At 35.9% G+C, this 15,366-nt stretch overlaps 1 protein-coding gene across 3 annotated transcripts in view; it reads left to right on the forward strand.

The window, feature by feature from the left end:
- Window positions 1–609: 609 nt before the first annotated feature.
- LOC136666252 (tumor necrosis factor receptor superfamily member 14-like) overlaps window positions 610–15,366 on the forward strand; it is a 67,316-nt gene continuing 52,559 nt past the window's right edge. For 2 of the 3 annotated variants that reach the window (XR_010795349.1, XM_066644344.1), the window contains exons 1-9: window positions 610–708; window positions 6,227–6,351; window positions 8,298–8,710; window positions 9,297–9,422; window positions 9,954–10,109; window positions 10,214–10,301; window positions 10,830–11,005; window positions 11,091–11,134; window positions 11,256–11,296. Coding sequence is in view for 2 of the 3 variants with exons in the window: in XM_066644344.1 (XP_066500441.1) it covers window positions 8,473–8,710; window positions 9,297–9,422; window positions 9,954–10,109; window positions 10,214–10,301; window positions 10,830–11,005; window positions 11,091–11,134; window positions 11,256–11,296 (869 nt within the window). In the remaining variant the exon portion in view is untranslated. Of the gene's footprint in view, window positions 709–6,226; window positions 6,352–8,297; window positions 8,711–9,296; window positions 9,423–9,953; window positions 10,110–10,213; window positions 10,302–10,829; window positions 11,006–11,090; window positions 11,135–11,255; window positions 11,297–11,794; window positions 11,940–12,051; window positions 12,360–15,366 lie in introns of those variants that run through there. The other variant, XM_066644343.1, reaches the window with a different exon arrangement.

The raw sequence follows: 15,366 nt of genomic DNA on the forward strand, positions 1-15,366 counted from the left end.
GGTGGTTACTTTTGAAAACTGATGTACTATAGTTAGTATAGTAACTATAGTTACATACAGATTTGTTGACTAGTGTGCAAATATAGTCCTATACAGACGTTTTAGACCAAGGGTTTCCAACCAGACAGAAACACATCCGATTCCACTTTTTTAATCAGGCAGTACCTTCAAACAATTAGAATACATACTACTTGTACGAGATGTGTTCCTGCTTGTTTGGAATACATTTTTTTCTTTGCAATGCCAGTGACTGCAGTATGTCTTTATGTGTCATTCCCAGACTGAAGTAAAGTTTAATATTATCACTCATATATATATATATGGAACTAAATATGTATTGTAAAAAAAAACTGTAATAATGTAATTCCAAAAACACTGTCATATTTCATAAAAAGACATGAAAGATATGAATTTGATTCCTCTTTTAAATGAATCAGTGTGTTTGTAAGAGTGCCTAATTTTCAAGTCATCTGCATAAAGCCTTTTTCTGCCAAAACATTAATAAACTATAAATGTAAAAATAAATCGAAACAAAAAGAAAAAACGTTTAACCTTTAGCCCAAACAGTAAATAAAGCATTCTTTCACTTCATGTTCTGTTTTTGTTTCACTTTGATGTGGTTCAGGAAACCACGTCTCCTCTTTGTCGCTCCAAATAATTCCAGAAGGATCCAGCTCTGAACTGAACAGAACAGCTTTAAGCGCGGAGGTGAGCACATTAAATCACTTTTTAAACCACGAGCTTTCATCGTGTTTGGTTTTGGATGTGTTTCTCAAACTGTGAGTGACACAATATTTAACTGATTCTGGAACTTAGCCCTGTGTTAAACTGTAACTTAATGTGAAAAACACGATGGGAAAAACACTTCCTGTTTGTGCTGTCCTTATTTCAGTAATTTTTTTCCCGGGGTATTTTATATTTGAGAATATTTATTTGACAGCGATCCTTTACTAAAATAAAAATAGAAAAAGTAGCCTGTAAAAATACAGATAAAAGAAGCGAAAGCCAGTTACTGGCTACTGGTTATTGACTCACCTTAGTAAGAGGACGTCAATAAAACTGTGGAGCGGACTGAGTGTTTCGACCGCCAGAAAACTACTGCGGTTAAGCTAGCCGCCGTTTGAGAAAACCCGGTTAAACTAGCCGCACGTCAGATTTTAGTGCGCGTATACTAGTGACAAACCGGTAATACTCAATGCGCGTGAAGACCTGAGCTTATGCCCTTCATTTTAAAGAAAGTAACAGCATTTAACCGGTTTATATATTGGTCATTTCTAGTAAGTAGTCTAAACAATCAACAGATATCAGTTCAGGGTTTACTACACTATGTACCTAAAAAATATGAAGTGATTTTACTGTATACTTTTTGAGTAAATGATATTCAAAATCACAATAATTCTCCATTGTTTTTAATGACAACTCAAGTTCACTGCTTTATAATATGGTTATTTCTAATAAGTAGTCCATACAACCAACAGATATCAGTTCAGGGTGTACCACACTATGTACCTATAAAATATGAAGTGATTTTACTGTATACTTCTTGAGTAAATGACTTTCAAAATCACAATAATTCTCCATTGTATTTAATGATGACTCAAGTTTACTGCTTTATAAAATGATCATTTCTGATAAGTAGTCCATACAACCAACAGATATCAGTTCAGTGTGTACCATACTATGTACCTATAAAGTATGAAGTGATTTTACTGTATAGTTTTTAAGTAATAGATATTCAAATCCCTATAATTGTCCATTGTTTTTAATGATAATTAAAATTCACTGCTTTATAATATAGTCATTTCTAATAAGTAGTCCACACAACCAACAGATATCAGTTCAGAGTGTAAAACATTATGTACCTATTAAATATGAAGTGATTTTACTGTATAGTTTTTGAGTAAATGACATTAAAATATCTCATAATTGTCCATTGTTTTGAACATGTGTCAAGTTCACTGCTTTATAATGTGGTCATTTCTAATAAGTAGTCCATAAAACCAATAGATATCAGTTCAGGGTTTACTACACTATGTATCTATGAAGTATGAAGTGATTTTACCGTATAGTTTTTATGTAAATGACATTCAAAATCCCTATAATTTTCCATTGTTTTTAATGTTAACTCAAGTTTGATGTTTTATAAAATTGTAATTTTGAATAAGTAGTCCATACAACCAACAGATATCAGTTCTGTGTTTACTTTACTATGTGTCTATGAAATATGAAGTGATTTTACTGTATACATTTTGAGTAAATGACATTCAAAATAACAATAATTGTCCAATATTTTTTTTTAACCTGAGTCAAGTTCACTGCTTTATAATATGGTTATTTCTAATAAGTAGTCCATACAACCAACAGATATCAGTTCAGGGTGTACCACACTAAATACCTATAAAATATGAAGTGATTTTACTGTATACTTTTTGAGTAAATGACATTCAAAAATCACAATTAATCTACATTGTTTTTAATGATGACTCAAGTTTACTGCTTTATAAAATGATCATTTCTAATAAGTAGTAGACACAAACAACATATATCAGTTCAGGGTGTACCACACTATGTACCTAAAAAATATGAAGTGATTTTACTGTATACTTTTTGAGTAAATGATATTCAAAAATCCCATAATTGTCCATTGTTTTGAACGTGTCAAGTTCACTGCTTTATAAAATGGTCATTTCTAATATGTAGTCCATAAAACCAACAGATATCAGTTCAGTGTGTACCACACTATGTACCTATAAATTGTGAAGTGATTTTACTGTATAGTTTTTGAGTAAATGACATTCAAAATTCCCATAATTTTCCATTATTTTTTAACATGAGTCAAGTCCACTGCTTTATATCATCATTAAAAACAATGGAGAATTATTGTGATTTTGAATGTCATTCACTCAAAAACTATACAGTAAAATCACTTCATATGTCATAGGTACATAGTGTGGTACACCCTGAACTGATATATGTTGTTTGTGTCTACTACTTATTAGAAATGATCATTTTATAAAGCAGTAAACTTGAGTCATCATTAAAAACAATGTAGATTAATTGTGATTTTTGAATGTCATTTACTCAAAAAGTATACAGTAAAATCACTTCATATTTTATAGGCACTTAGTGTGGTACACCCTGAACTGATATCTGTTGGTTGTATGGACTACTTATTATAAATAACCATATTATAAAGCAGTGAACTTGACTCAGGTTAAAAAAAAATATTGGACAATTATTGTTATTTTGAATGTCATTTACTCAAAATGTATACAGTAAAATCACTTCATATTTCATAGACACATAGTATAGTAAACACAGAACTGATATCTGTTGGTTGTATGGACTACTTATTCAAAATTACAATTTTATAAAACATCAAACTTGAGTTAACATTAAAAACAATGGACAATTATAGGGATTTTGAATGTCATTTACATAAAAACTATACAGTAAAATCACTTCATACTTCATAGATGCATAGTGTAGTAAACCCCGAACTGATATCTGTTGATTGTATGGACTACTTATTAGAAATGACCATATTATAAAGCAGTAAACTTGACTCGTTAAAAAACAATGGACAATAATAGGGATTTTGAATATCATTTACTCAAAAACTATACAGTAAAATCACTTCATATTTCATAGGTACATAGTGTGGTACACACAGAACTGATATCTGTTGGTTGTGTGGACTACTTATTAGAAATAACCATATTATAAAGCAGTGAACCTGACTCGGGTAAAAAAAAAACAATGGACAATTATAGGGATTTTGAATGTCATTTACATAAAAACTATACAGTAAAATCATCTCATACTTCATAGATAGATCGTGTAGTAAACCCTGAACTGATATCTGTTGATTGTATGGACTGCTTACTAGAAATGACCAATATATAACCGGTTAAATGCCGTTACTTTTGCTTTAAAATGAAGGGCATAAGCTCAAGTCTTCACGCTCCTTGAGTATTACCGGTTTGTCACTAGTATACGCGCACTAAAATTTGACGTGCGGCTAGTTTAACTGTGTTTTCTCAAACGGCGGCTGGCTTAACCGCAGTAGAAAACTCGCCCTTTCCACTCACCAGTCACCACACAGTACTTCTGTGTTCGGGAGTGCTTTACTGTCCAAAATTTACATGTTCAAAGAAAACTGTCTTTTGTTTTGGAGAAGCAGCTAAATGGGTCAAGTATGTCTCGCTGCAGCCTGTAGGACAAATAGGTTACCAACCAGCTAATAAAAAAGGTCTCCAAAACGTCCTCGTAAACAACACTGCAAACGTCCCCTGGATGTCATTTTGTAGGGTCGCCAAACGTTCTTATAGAACCTCTAGGAAACATTCAGAGTATAATGATGGGACATTTAAGGAAATTAGCCATGTAAATTGGCTCATTTGAGGTCGAACCAAACGTTTTAATATGAAAATTGTGAATATAAAGCAAACCTCTGCATCTTAAAAAGACGAGTGGAAGGGGAATATCGAAAAGGAAAAGTAAAGTAAAATGGAAATTCAAATATGATGCTGGTAAATTACTGGAAAATAATGGAGGTTGCTCACTATTTTGCCTTTTGCTGTGATATGTAGATATTGTAGTGAAATAATGTACACTTTTCTGTGCAAATAGGTTGAATATAGGACATACTGATGCTCGTTCTTGTAGATTAAATCTCCACAACCTGGCAACCACTGTGACTTTGCGTCTGGGTATGACTGGAATGCGGGCAGAAAAGTCTATCTGATGTTTTGAATTTGGACTGCTGTAGCCTTTTTAAATACATTCTTTCAGTATTACAGAGTGCTCCTTTAAGTGGTTATGAGTTTCATTGTAAAAATGAAAACAGAAATAATGGATTCAGTCATTAGACTACATTTAACATAATATAAGGAAATACACAAATTATTGTTGCATTCCATAAAACAACATTAGTTTTTGTAGGTGCATATGACAGAAAAATCTTAAAACTGAAGTGAGTAAAGTATTGCTCCACATTGTTAAAAAGTCACATTCTTGCAAGATATTTATTCCAATAAATCGAGTGCAAAAAGTAAGGTCACAAACCAAGCAAAGGCTTTGGGTTTTTTCTAACTTCAGTGCTCATCATGGCAGTGCTCATTTATACAGAAATATTTACATTTTTATATAAAATCTGATTGACAAAACAGGGCTGTATGTAATGGAGGTAAATCCAGTCACAGTCTCATTTAATAAATATATTGACTAACCCACTCACTCTGGTTCTCTGGTGTCCTGCCTAGAGATTCCATCTGTTTTCGTATCATGTTAAAGTTAAACAGATTTTACAGATGTACTCCCCACACAGGCATTAACAATCAGATGTGTCCATGGTATTTGGGTTGTTATAAGTACAGACGGTGAAGTTCTGTAAAAGCAGAAACTGACTGCTTTGTCCATCAGAGAAATACTTTCACACATGTATATGGATTATGATAAATAATGAAATAATCTGTGTGTGAACAGGAAAATAACATCAGCAAGATATGCACTATTCTAAGGCCAGGGCTGGACACATTTCCTCTAGTTCATTTCTCAGAAAAGACTGCTCAGAGAGCTTTTATTTATAATAGCACCTTTCTAGAAACCCAAAGACGCTTTACAATCAACACAACTTTCAAGTCACACACACTAGTGAGAAGCAGCAGCCAAACGCGAACAGCGTACTCTCGACCAGGAACAGCCGACTACCTTGAGGACTGCATCGGGTACTAGGGTTTCACCCAAAATAGAGCGCCTGTCCATATCTGGGCACATACACATTCACTCACACAGCCATTCATTCACACACCAGGACAGTTATCAGAGAAGCCAATTCACAAATTCCCATATACATTCTACCAGTGGGCCTTTTAATTTGGTTCCAAGTGTGTCTTTTATTGTCCCTTACAACCAGGCCCCCAGATTTGGGTGGGTTCTGTTCTGGAATTTGTGGGATCTATTTTTCAGCATGTGTTATGTTTCCTGAAACAGACCAGAAAGTTTAAAGTCTTGTTACATTTTTTAATAAATGTTTAATATTAAATAGATTTTTTTAATTTAAAATCATAAATCATTATCTAAGCTTCATGTGTTAATTTAATGTTGATTATAATATTTGTTACAATGATGATTCTCATCAACTCAGTGTTTATCAACTGAGTATTCATTTAAAAAAATATATTTTTTATTTCTGTTTTTCTAAAATATTTGTTGTGTTTTTTAGTTTTCTGCAAAGAATGGAAACTATGGACTAGGACTTTCCAGAAGACAATGGCCTTCCAACACTGAAAATAAAACAGATTTTTGTTGTTGTTTTTCTACCAATCAAAGACATCTCATCAGCATGAAGTGAGCATGAAAAGGATTTAATCTGAAATGATCTGAAGCCAAACAGAGGAACAGATCAAATGTTCTGTGGAAATGTTTATTATTTATTTCATTAGCTGTTACAAGAGACTGCACAAAGACATAAATTATCACTAACTTGGACATACTTTTTATTGTTGCTTATTTCATTCTGAATTTTGGACTGTGTATTGGTGCTTGTCCCAGAGCTGAGTATGAGATCGATGGAAAATGCTGTCACATGTGTGCACCTGGTAAATCAAAATTTGAGATATTGTATATAGAAGTATGGTAGAACTGAATATAAATCTCAGAAAAACAGTTTAGACTGGCATTGGCATTAGAAATCTTGGGCCCCATGAATGTTTTCCCCTAGAAATTCTAAGGATTTTTTTTATTGCTGTGTAACACCCAACAAACATGCAATACATGTTTTTGACTAAATAAAAATGTTGTGACTGTGGGTTGAGGGTTTAATCCCCACTTCAGGTTACTGTCTGTGAAGAGTTCTCCCTGTGTACATGTGGGTTTCCTCCGGGTGCTCCAGTTTACTCCCACTGTCCAAAAACATATATTGGTAGTGTCAAGAATGTTCAAAAAGTGTCCAGAGGTGTGAAAAATGTGAGTGTTTGATACTATGTGATGTACTGGAGCCCTGTTCAGGGTGTGTTCCTGCCTTGCACCCTATAATTCTGTTGGCTTGGGATTCACCGGTGCTGAACAGGTTGTGCTTACATAAAAATAAACTAAGGAATAGTCAGTGGCACAGTGGAACAGCAGGTAGTTTCGCAGTCATACAGCTCCATGAGCTCCAGGTTGAGGTTGTGGGTTCGATTCCCGCTCCGGCTGACTCTCAGTGAGCAGTTGATGTGTTCTACCCGTGTCCGTGTGGGTTTCCTCCCACAGTCCAAAAACATATGTTGATAGGTGGTGACTCAAAAGTGTCCGTAGGTGTGAATGTGTGTGTGTCTGTGTTGCCCTGTGAAGGACTGGTACTAGATGGTCAGACACAGAGTTTGAGCCACTAGATGGACATTGTAACGGGAACTGCAGGCTTTGAAAATCACAACAACAACAGCGGTAATGTTGTGTATGCACGTGTTTCTGGTTTTAATTATTTTATTTATTGACATGGCTCTGTGCCCCAGTTCTCACAAAGCAGCAGTCTTTTTTTCTTGTTGCATGTCTGCCTTTTGCTGTTGCTTTTCATCAATCAACAATCCAAGGGTTGTTTGAACCTCTTCAGAAGACCACGGCATAATTTTCTTATCTGCCATTTTGAATCAGATGATAACAAATGGGATTGGTGCTGTAAATTGGAGATAGATTTGTTTATGCTGGGCATTCTACATGTCATTGCGATTGATAATTCAGTTCTCTGCAAGATTTACTCGTCTACTAAAAACTGGTTCCAGAGACCAAATTTGGCTAGTGGAAAAGCAAAAAAATTAAAAAAAAAAAAGCAGCAGAGTAGGTACCATGCAGAGGAAAAAATCACTTTTTGATTCCCAGGCTTCACACCTACCAAGACACTGACATAAATGAAGCTTGGATGAATAAATTAATAGAAATTATGCTTTGAAACACATCTTGTGGACAAACTATGCTGATATATATACACTGTTTTCCTCTTCTGGGTTCTGTTTCTGGGATCTTTTTTTCCAGCAGATTTTATGATTCATGACAAAATTTGGACACTCATTTAGACAGTCCACCGTGTTTAGTGTTTTCTTTAATAAGCAGTCAGTTTGTATTGAGGGAGTGTTTATATTTTGCTTCATATTTTTTTTGCCATTTATTTATATTGATGAGAGTTATTTAAGATCCATCTGGTATTCAGGTAATTTATTCAATTTATGTTGATTCTAAACTTTGCTACAAACAAATATTTATATATAAATATATATTACTTGATTTGTGCTTTTCTAACGTATTTGTTGTTTTTTCAGCTCCTTCTGCAAAGAATGAAAACTCTGGAGTCTGAATCTTCCAGGAGACAATGGGCTCCACCAGCAGATCTCACAACTTTGAAAGATAAAGATTTTTTTTCTAGTTTATTTACCATTCATAAACATCTCATCTACAAGAACAGAACATGAAAAGGATCTAAATGTGAAATCTGAAATGATCCAAAATATCCTGAAATTAAACCAAACAGAGGAAAAGATGAAATGTTCAGGGGAAACGTTTATTTATTTTTTTTCGCTATTAAAAGAGACTGCAGAAGGAAAAATGATCACTAACTTGGACATATTTTTTATCATTGCTGCTGTTTTCTTTCTGAATTTTGGACTGTGTTATGGTGTTTGTGCCAGAGCTGAGTATGAGATCGATGGAGAATGTTGTCCCATGTGTGCTCCTGGTAAGTCAAAATCTGAGACATAAAGTATGTTAAAGCTGAACATAGATGTGTTTAAAGGGCACATATTATACAGTTTCCATAGATATGTAATTTTTTTTCAGGTCCATATCAGGGCATATCAGAATAAAAATAATAAATATAATCAATATAGACTAGATTATGTTGATTAGAAGTTCGGAGTGTTTCGATTTTGATTAATTGCCCAGCCCTAGAGTGAATAATTTATTTAGATTCTACTTTTGAATTTTTGTTATAATGAAGTCAGTAAAGTTCTGTGGTATGTGACCTGTAATAAATTTGTCTGAGCCTGTGATGTCAAAAAAGCCACAATGCCCGAATAAAGTAATTGCACAAAGTAAAGAGTGTGATGAATGTTCCAATAGAATTTGTCCAAAATGATAAATTAAATCCCTTTACAGCGTCATATATAAAGAGTTTTGAACATTTTAGCTTCCCCATTAAAATTATGGAGGAATGAGATTTTATTTTGAGTGATGACACACATTTGGTACAGAACATTCTCCTTAAAAATGATATCTGTCAAAATTCAGTCATGGTTTATAATAATGAGATGTTTATTTTTTAGGGAACCGTGTTTATAGGCATTGCACAGAGGATACCAGCACAACCTGTGTACCTTGTCTTGATTCCACTTATCTTGATGCACCCAATGGCCTCTTAAATTGTTTCAGCTGTGCAGTGTGTGATCCTGGTAAGTCTGTCCTTCATAAGAATATTTCTGTGTGCTTTGTATTTAACGTGTTACAAAACATGTTCTTTAAAGTAAAACTGAAAATGCCGTCTCTTACAGTTGCTTTGCTGGAGATAATTTTCTAGTACAGCTTCTAAAATGTGGAATTGTTTTTCCAGAACATATTTTCTCAGGTGTTCTTTACTTATGTGTAAAGCACAGTAAAATAAAGTAACAAAATGATGTCTTAAATATATCATTATGTTTGTGAGGTCAGAGATGAGTTGAAGATTTTGATGTGTTCTCTCTGTGTCTGTGAGAGTTTCCTCTGCAGTCCAAAATGATTTAGTAGGTGGATTGGCTATTTTAGAAAGTGTCCAGAGGGGTATGTTTGAGTGTGGGTGAATGAGAGTGTGTAATGAGCCCTGTCAGGGGTGTGTTCCTGCCTTGCACCCAAATGAATCTGTGTGAGTTCCAGACCCACTGTGACACTGAACAGGATAATGTGGTTACATAAAAATTAATGAATAAATAGTCTCTTGTTTTCCATAGGTCAGGGTTTAAGAGTAAAGACTCCCTGCACTCGATCATCAGACACAGTTTGTGAGCCACTAGATGGACACTACTGCTTAGAAAATAGCAGAGGCAGCTGTTCTTTAGCCACAAAACACACAGCCTGTCTCCCAGGACAGTACATAAAACAAAGAGGTTGGTGAAATTTCCTAGCAATACTTTTGAAGTGTTTACTACTTTACATAACTGAGGTTCACTGTATTTAGCATGACTGAAAACAGGATTTGTATGTTCTGCAGGAACAGCTTTTACAGATACCAAATGTGGAGAATGCTCAGATGGGACCTATTCAAACGGCTCACTTCACATTTGTTCAACATATACGAAGTAAGTGCTGTTTTTTTCAGTGGCACAAGGGGTTATTCTGATCTGAAGATGATTGTCATTAACAAGAAATTTTCAAATGTAGATATGAATGCAGTGTAAACATTTTACAACAATCACATTTGTAGATTTTTAGTGTATGGACAGGCAGCAAACACGAGTGATTTAGTATAGTCTTATGAAAGTGCACTAGAAGTGACGAGGAAGTAATTGCTGAGATGCGAGGAATTTCTTTACACAACGTCTTGGAAACAAGTCGAACTAAAACAAATAACACGACATGAGGAAAAAATAAACATATAAGTAGGCATAATATATAAAGTATAGAGAGACCATAAGTCATAAGAGCCTAAAAGACTGTTTGTTGTTTTAGTTTTTTTAACTCCAGTGTATATTGGCAGATTTCCAGCTACAGTCATAATCCCTCTCCTCTGTAAATCTCTTTGGGAGAACTGATGATATATTGTTGAATATCCCTGTATAGTAACTATGTACTTTTATGTACTCATTTCCATTGTTTCACTCTGATAGGTGTGAAGATTCAGGACTTACAGAAATAAAGCCAGGAACAAAGGTTTCTGATGTTGAATGTGGACATAAATCTTCTGCTGCTGTTATAGCTGTACCCCTGTTCCTTGCGGTTTTACTTTTGTCTGCAGCAGTTTTTATCATCTTTAAAAGGAAGGTCATCATTAAACATTGTACAGGTAAGGGTCTCAATTATGGCTTGAAATGTAGTATTTCTGTCTTATTTTTACATTTTAACACATTGTTTCTGTGTTTCTAAATCAGCTCAAGAAGACAGGCTTCCAAAACAAGAAACAGCATCTGAGGGAGTAAGTATTATCTTGTATTAACTGCTTTAAAACATTACAGTAGATTCAACTGTATATTGTCTTAATGTGATAATACTTTAATTAATTGACTTAAAATTAATTAACTGTGTTTTTTTTTAAGAGAGAAATGTCCACTGTGAAGCCCATGTTTTCTAAACATGAGTAAGTAACATAAAGTATTGACTTCTATTAAATCCATGGCCCTAAGTGTTCCCAATAGGTTACATGCCAAAATAAGGTATAATTCAGCTATAGCATATTCATTCATTCATTCATTCATTATCTGTAAGCGCTTATCCAGTCCAGAGTCGCGGTTGGGTCCAGAGTCTACGTGGAATCATTGGGCGCAAGGCGGGAATACACCCTGGAGGGGGCACCAGTCCTTCACAGGGCAACATAGTGTGTATATATATACAGGGGTTGGACAATGAAACTGAATCACCTGGTTTTAGAACACAATAATTTATTAGTACGGTGTAGGGCCCCTTTTTGCGGCTAATACAATCAGTTTGTCTTGGGAATGACATATACAAGTCCTGCACAGTGGTCAGAGGGATTTTAAGCCATTCTTCTTGCAGGATAGTGGCCAGGTCACTACGTGATGCTGGTGGAGGAAAACATTTCCTGACTCGCTCTATACATGTTTCACATTGTCCACAGCCCAAGATTTGTGCTCCTTGCACAATTGAAACCGACGTTTGGCATTGGCGTGAGTGACCAAAGGTTTGGCTATAGCAGCCCGGCCGTGTATATTGACCCTGTGGAGCTCCTGACGGACAGTTCTGGTGGAAACAGGAGAGTTGAGGTGCACATTTAATTCTGCCGTGATTTGGGCAGCCGTGGTTTTATGTTTTTTGGATACAATCCGGGTCAGTACCTGAACATCCCTTTCAGACATTTTCCTCTTGCGTCCACAGTTAATCCTTTTGGATGAGTTTTGTCCTTCTTGGTGGTCTGCTGACACCTGGATAACGTGGCTCTTGATACATCATGAAGACGTGCATCAACAATTTGTCCTCTTTTGAACTCTGATATGTCACCCATAATGTTGTGTGCATTGCAATATTTTGAGCAAAACTGTGCTCTTATTCTGCTAACTGAACCTTCACACTCTGCTCTTACTGGTGCAATGTGCAATTAATGAAGATTGGCCACCAGGCTGGTCCAATTTAGCCATGAAACCTCCCACACTAAAATGACAGGTGTTTCAGTTTCATTGTCCAACCCCTGTATGTATGTGTGTGTGTGTGTGTAGGTATGTATATATATATAGCCTTTGCACACACATCAACACACTTACATAATTTACCTGCACCCTACACATTTATAATTTATTGATTGGACTTAAATAGACCAATTAATAATTTTTCGCCATAAATGCTCACATTATGGAACATCTAAACTTTTCAGTATAATGTACTTTTTCTTCTTTTTATTCTTAAAATGGTTGCATGAGGAACAGACCCAGGGGCCAGGGCAAATATAAAAAAAAAATTATAAATTTTTATTTTAACATGTTACAAATTATTTTATAGGACTTTTTTTTTTTTTTTTTTACAAATTCCCATTTCGAGAAAGTTTGGGCCATTTTGTAAAATGCAATAAAAGCACCTGTAAATTTTATAGATTTTTTACAAAAGTACAAAGAAAATATTTCCATTTTTTGTAAATATTAACACATTTTGAAAATGATTCCTGTAACATGCTGCAAAAAAATTCGGCACAGGCTTAAAATGATAGTGAAAAACTACATTAAAACTACATTAAACTACAAAGTACATCCGTGACTATGACACAAGTGGCTTGCATATATGAGATGTATTTCATGTGGAGGCAAACATTATGATTTTAGAGAGACATGTGTTGCCATTAAAACAACTCTTATTCTGGGAAATTCATGTTTATTTCTGCAAGACAGGCCTGGGTGGCACAGTGTAGTGTCGCAGTCACACAACTCCAGGTTTGTGGGTTCAAGCCCCGCACCGGGTGACTTTGTTTTAAGTTTGGTGTGTTCTCCCTGTGTCCACATGTGTTTCCTCCAGGTGCTTTGGTTTCCTCCCACGGTCCAAAAACATATGTTGGTAGTTGGATTGGAGTCTCAAAATGTCCATGTGATGGACAGGTGCCCCCTCCAGGGAGTGTTCCTACATTGCACCCAGTGATTCCCAGTAGGCTCCAGACCCACCGTAACCCAATTCATTTTCTGTAACCACTTATCCAGTTCAGGGTTGCGGTGGATCCCAAGCCTACCCTGACACAACGGACAAACACACCCTGGAGTGAGTGCCTGTCCTTTGCAGGGCAATGATTAAACGGTGTAATACAAAAGACAGGTGATGTGACACAGTGGTAAACATGCCTCTGTCCCAAATGTTTTGTCATGTGTTTCAGGCCTCAGATCGTGAATGTGTTTATATTTACAAAACACAATCTATTTGGAAACACTGGAAATATTTTCTTTGTGGTTTTGTCAGTTAATTAGAGCTTCAGGAGAATGACTACATCACATATACTGGTTTTTATTGCATTTTTCAAAATGTACTAACATTTCTGGAAATTATGTCTGTAAAAAAAATGTAAACTATATACAATTGTCTAAAATGTAAAAACTAGCGTATTGAATGGTGGCATCATATTACTGAAGCATGCTAAAATTCACTGAGATCCTTTGAGCAATTCTCGAATTTTGTAAAGGCAGACTGCATAACTATGTGCTTGTTTTTGTTTAAACCGGTAGCAACTGGAATTAATGAAACACCTGAATTCAGTGACTAGGTGTGTCCCAATACTGTTGTCCATAAATGTATTAAATTGCCATTAATAGCATTCCTGGACTGGTTGGTTATTTATGTCATCTGCTGGTGTTGGTCCACTGTCTGAGGTCCAAGGTCAAAGCAGCCCTTTACCAGGAAGTTTTAGAGCACTTCATTCTTCCTGCTGCTGACCAACTTTATTGAGTGGCAGATTTCATTTTCCAACAGGACTAGATACCAGTCCCTGGTTTAAGGACCATGGTATCCCTGTTCTTAATTGACCAGCAAACTGGCCTGACCTTAACCCCATTGTGAAGAGAAAGATGCAATATGTGAGACCCAACAATGCCGAAGAGCTGAAGGCCACTATCAGAGCAACCTGGGCTCTCTTAACACCTGAGCAGTGCCACAGACTGATCGACTCCATGCCACGCCGCATTGCTGCAGTAATTCAGGCAAAAGGAACTTCCAGCTATGTATTGAGTGCTGTACATGTTCATACATTTTCAGTTGTCTACAATTTCTAAAAATCCTTTTTTTGTATTGGTCTTAAGTAATATTCTAATTTTCTGAGATACTGAATTTGGGGTTTTCATTAGTTGTCAGTTATAATCATCAAATTAAAAGAAATAAACACTTGAAATAGCCCTGTGAAGGACTTGCGCCCCCTCCAGGGTGTATTCCCGCCTTGCGCCCAATGATTCCAGGTAGGCTCTGGACCCACCGCGACCCTGAACTGGATAAGCGGTTACAGATAATGAATGAATGAATGAAACACTTGAAATATATCAGTCTGTGTGTAATGAACGAGTATAATATACAAATTTCACTTTTTGAATGGAATTGCTGAAATAAATCAATTTTTTCATGATTTTTTATGAATTATGAATGTGTGTGTGTGTGTGTGACCACACACACACACACCTGGTGGTCACTGAGGTCAACTATGAACAGATATACACACACACACACACACACACACACACACACACACGGGTTAGACAATGAAACTGAAACACCTGTCATTTCAGTGTGGGAGGTTTCATGGCTAAATTGGAGCAGCCTGGTGGCCAATCTTCATTAATTGCACATTGCACCAGTAAGACCATGTACATCCAATGGTTCAAACATTGTGTCCTGAAGGCGGTGCTGTGTATCAGGACGACAATGCACCAATACACACAGCAAGACTGGTTTGATGATCATGAAAGTGAAGTTGAACATCTCCCATGGCCTGCACAGTCACCAGATCTAAATATTATTGAGCCACTTTGGGGTGATTTGGAGGAGAGAGTCAGGAAACGTTTTCCTCCACCAGCATCACGTAGTGACCTGGCCACTATCCTGCAAGAAGAATGGCTTAAAATCCCTCTGACCACTGTGCAGGACTTGTATATGTCATTCCCAAGACGAATTGACGCTGTATTGGCCGCAAAAGGAGGCCCTACACCGTACTAATAAATTACTGTGGTCTAAAAC

Source organism: Hoplias malabaricus, chromosome 14 (genome assembly GCF_029633855.1).
Source record: "Hoplias malabaricus isolate fHopMal1 chromosome 14, fHopMal1.hap1, whole genome shotgun sequence".
In the NCBI taxonomy this organism is placed as follows: domain Eukaryota; kingdom Metazoa; phylum Chordata; class Actinopteri; order Characiformes; family Erythrinidae; genus Hoplias; species Hoplias malabaricus.